At 38.9% G+C, this 4,121-nt stretch overlaps 1 protein-coding gene across 1 annotated transcript; it reads right to left on the bottom strand.

The window, feature by feature from the left end:
* Window positions 1-2,495: 2,495 nt before the first annotated feature.
* Window positions 2,496-3,428, bottom strand: LOC121449862 (vomeronasal type-1 receptor 4-like). Its single transcript, XM_041654527.1, has one exon. It carries the CDS (start codon window positions 3,426-3,428, stop codon window positions 2,496-2,498), a length of 933 nt encoding a protein of 310 aa, XP_041510461.1.
* Between the last annotated feature and the right edge of the window lie 693 nt (window positions 3,429-4,121).

Below are 4,121 nucleotides of genomic sequence, written 5' to 3'. Positions count from 1 at the left end.
TCAGCAGGCCTTGGTGAGCTCCCATTAGATCAGCCCCACTGTCTCAGTGGGTGTATGCACCCCTCGTGGTCCTGACTTCCTTGCTCATGTTCTCCCTCCTCTGCTTCTCATTTGGACCTTTGGAGCTCAGACCAGTGCTCCATGTGGGTCTCTGTCACTATATCCATCCTTTGCCAGATGAAGGTTCTCTGGTGATATGCAAGATATACATCAGTATGGCTATAGGATAGGGCCATTTGATGCTCCCTCTCCTAAGCTGCCCAAGGAACTAGCTGGGGACATGTCCTTGGACACTTGGCAAGCCTCTAGAGTCAAGTCTCTTGCCAACCCTAAAATGGCTATCTTAATTAAGATATATAATTGCCTGCTACCATGTCCACCCTTCCTCCAGCCCTCAATTGATGAAAATAGTGTTCTGTCTCGTAGGATGAATATTTGGACTTGGTGGTGGTTTAATTTTTTGTTGTTTAAATATTTTTGAATTCATGAGGTCCCATTTATTATTGTACCTGCTAAATCAGTGTTCTGTTTAGAGTATTGTCCCCAAACGTGATGCATATAATGCTCTTCCCTACTTTCTCCTTTATCAGGTTCAGTGTTTAGTTTTATGTTGAGGTTTTTGATATATTTGGGCTTGACATTTGTGCTGGGTAATGAATTTGGATCAATTTGCATTCTTTTTTTTTTTTTTTGCTGATCCTTGTAGATCAATAGCATTCATTGATGCATTCCTTTTTTTCGCCCAGAGCCCATTTCGGTCTGATTTATCAAAACCAGTTTTTAAAAATTCTCCTCCTGTATGTTACACCCTGAGGGTAATTTTCCTTCTCTCTAATCTTCCGTGTTTTCTTCTACTGATTCTTTGTTTTCATGGGCGTCTGTATCAGTGTGTGCTGGATGCTGTGAGCATCTGTCACATGTGGTACGTTGCTGTATGGCAGCTATTGGCTGTCATGTTCTTTCACTGCTTCTGACTGTGCATTCAACAATTTACTATTCAAAACCAAAGCACTACAGTTGTGGTTCATTCCCCACACAAAACACGAACATACACTTGAAGTAAAATATAAATTCACAGGAAAAAGGCAATTGTGAATTGATGAGTTAATCTTTGACAGTAAGTATTTTATACTTCATGAATAGAGGAGAGGTTGATTAAAGAACTGGGACATTTGACTGAGGCTGGAAGTACAGGTCCTTTGGGCTGTGATGTGCTGCTAGTCTAGAGGCCTTGGAAGCCAAAATGCTTCATTCTGTTAGTTCATGTGAGATATTGGCCAAATTCCCTCCCTTCAGAGCAGGTCAGTGTTTTATTTTAGTTATAGTTTTGGCAGTTAACTGTCAATACTGAAACAGATGTTAAACTATTGATGGTGCTCCCCTAAAGAAACTTTGCAGCCCCACAGTAGGCTTAAATATTCTTCGAAAATTCTGATTTTCCTCAGATCAGATTCTAGGGCATTCCAATTTTGATTTTTTTTTGTTTTTTTAAAATTTATTTATTTATTAAGGATTTCTGCCTCCTCCCTGCCACCGCCTCCCATTCCCCCCCCCCCTCCGATCAAGTCCCTCTCCCTCATCAGCTCGAAGAGCAATCAGGGTTTCCTGACCTGTGGGAAGTCCAAGGACCACCCACCTCCATCCAGGTTTAGTAGGGTGAGCATCCAAACTGCCTAGGCTCCACTTTTGAATTTTTGGATTCAGAGTTTTACTATGTCACTCAAATCCACAACTATTTCTTCCCCAAAGCTTGGATAACAAAGTATGTGCTGCTTACTAGTCCACTTTCAGTCATCCATCTGTCATTTAACTTAAATTATTAATCTGATTCTTACCTAAATAATAGTCTACAGTGTTTAGCATTTTTCCATGAAGTTTCTATAAATCAACTATAAAAATTTTCATTTGAAAGTTTATCTCTCTCAACTTTTAAAAATAAAATGATGTCCCATGTGTAATCTTTACAGTGTTGTGAATATATTTTAGAATTTAAAAACACAACAACGATTGAGTCTACATTCTCTTCAGTAATCAACACTTGCTTGTCTTCATTACCATCCCAAAGCTGTTCTGAACATTTTCATCTTTATAAACTTGCTCTCTTTTGCTGACTTCCACCAACACTGACTTTGCAATTTAGGACACAGATCTGTATGAACACCTGCAGTGGCTAATTTTGGATATAAGATGAAATGCTGATTGACATGCCATTCTCACAGAAGATCACTTAAGTAACCATAATTCACTTATCACCACAGCTTAATTATCTCACCCACTGTGACATTATTTAAGGAAATAATGATTGGTAATTGTTTCTCTACTTATATAGCACAGTGTGAATTGCCTATGTCCCAGGCAAACATACAAACAGTGTTTAGATGAAATTTTGGACCTATACTGCATCTCCAGTGAAGGTTCATGTTGGCATTATATACACAAATAAAAGTTCATAGAGAAATAGAAAAAGGTATGAAGATGCCACAGATTTTAGATTTCTAGGCAACTGTAGGATAGATTACTGTCTGGAAAGAACAGGTACAGCAAATCCTGAAAAGTGAAGTGTAGGGTCTGATGAGCAGAAAGGGACAGAATGCTGGGAAGCATGCTGACATAGCCACACCAGTGTTGGACAACCACTTAGTGACTATATCTTGGGAAGACAGATAAGCTGTAAAGACAATAGAGACTATATAGAAGAGAACAAAACAGCTCACTAGAATGAGGATGCTTTGGGTTGCTCTGGTCTCAGGTGATGACTTAAAAGACAGGGAACTGTGGATGTGTTGGACCCTTTCCTTGTGGTTGAACAGGATAAACACCATGTAGCTACTGGCCCACATCATCATTCCCATGAAGATGACATCATTGAATATATGCAGGATTATATTAACTGTGCTGATTTGTCTCCCAGGATTTATAACAACACAGTATCCAAGATCTATTATCCCAGTAATATTTCTTTGACCCTTTATATCAGTTGTATACAAAGGAACGATCAGGTATACCAATATCTGGAGGGTCCAGCACAGGCCCAGGGAAGGACCAATGATCCTGGGAGCTCTGACTTTGAACTGTGCCCACATGGAATTACTGGGACTGATGGTGATGGCCTGAAAGACACTCATCAGGGATGTGGAGCCAAGGGATACTCCTCTGGCAACCCTATGAATATATAAGGTAAGGCTACATGAAGCATAGTCTATATGGTGAGTCTGACTAAAAGCAGCTATTGTCTGAGGGATTCCTTTGCAGAGAACAATGAAGTTGGCTGTGGTTAAGTGTTTGACAATCAGGTCTGTGGGCTTCTTTGTCCTGTTTCCATAGAAGTCAGCAACAATTAAACAAAAAAGCAAGGTTGAGTTCCCCAATATTCCCAATAGAGTCTGGGACAAGAAGAAGAATCCTACAGCCACATCTCCGAAGGCCATTCTGTCATGGTTCTGTGCCAATGTCATCAGTTTTTGAAAACAGTTTTGAAGCAAGTTCGATGATTTTCTTCTTAGCAACTTAAGCAGTATAATGCATAGACAATATCATCTCATGTTCATAAGTAATAGTTAAAGTTTTACTGTCTAGTAAAGCATTTGTTAGATCTCAATGAATACCTGTAGTTTGAATTTCAGATAACTAACTGGGAAATTGTTGTAAAGTTAAACATTATATTGCCATTAATAACGAATACCATTTTCCAAGTGCTCTAGAATTAACTGATACCTTAACATTCAAAAGTGTACTGGTGATATGGTCTACTAATGAAGATACATTCAGCTGAATGCAGACAAACGACAGGTTTCCAGCGACCCAACAACTAGCAAGAGGCAGAGACTTACCAGAAAGGAGACTGCGTGAGTCCACAGAAAAAAAACACTTCCTAAGTAAGATCCTATTGAGAACTGATACCTACTAGGAAAGGTGGAGTCTACTTCCTTTAAAATGTGACCCCTAATAGGTCAACAATTATGTAGAAATGGTATCACATCCAAGAGCATTTTGGCTATATAATCTGTGCTTCATATGTTAAAAATTAAAAAAGACATAAAGGTAGGTGTTAATAAAAATATAGTAAATATGGGTGTAATGGGAATATATTAGCGCAATCAAAATATATGACACAAATTATA

Source organism: Microtus oregoni, unplaced genomic scaffold (genome assembly GCF_018167655.1).
Source record: "Microtus oregoni isolate MIOR12 unplaced genomic scaffold, Mior012 000006F_ref0000085, whole genome shotgun sequence".
NCBI lineage: Eukaryota > Metazoa > Chordata > Mammalia > Rodentia > Cricetidae > Microtus > Microtus oregoni.
This window is presented reverse-complemented; position numbering and strand designations above follow the sequence as displayed.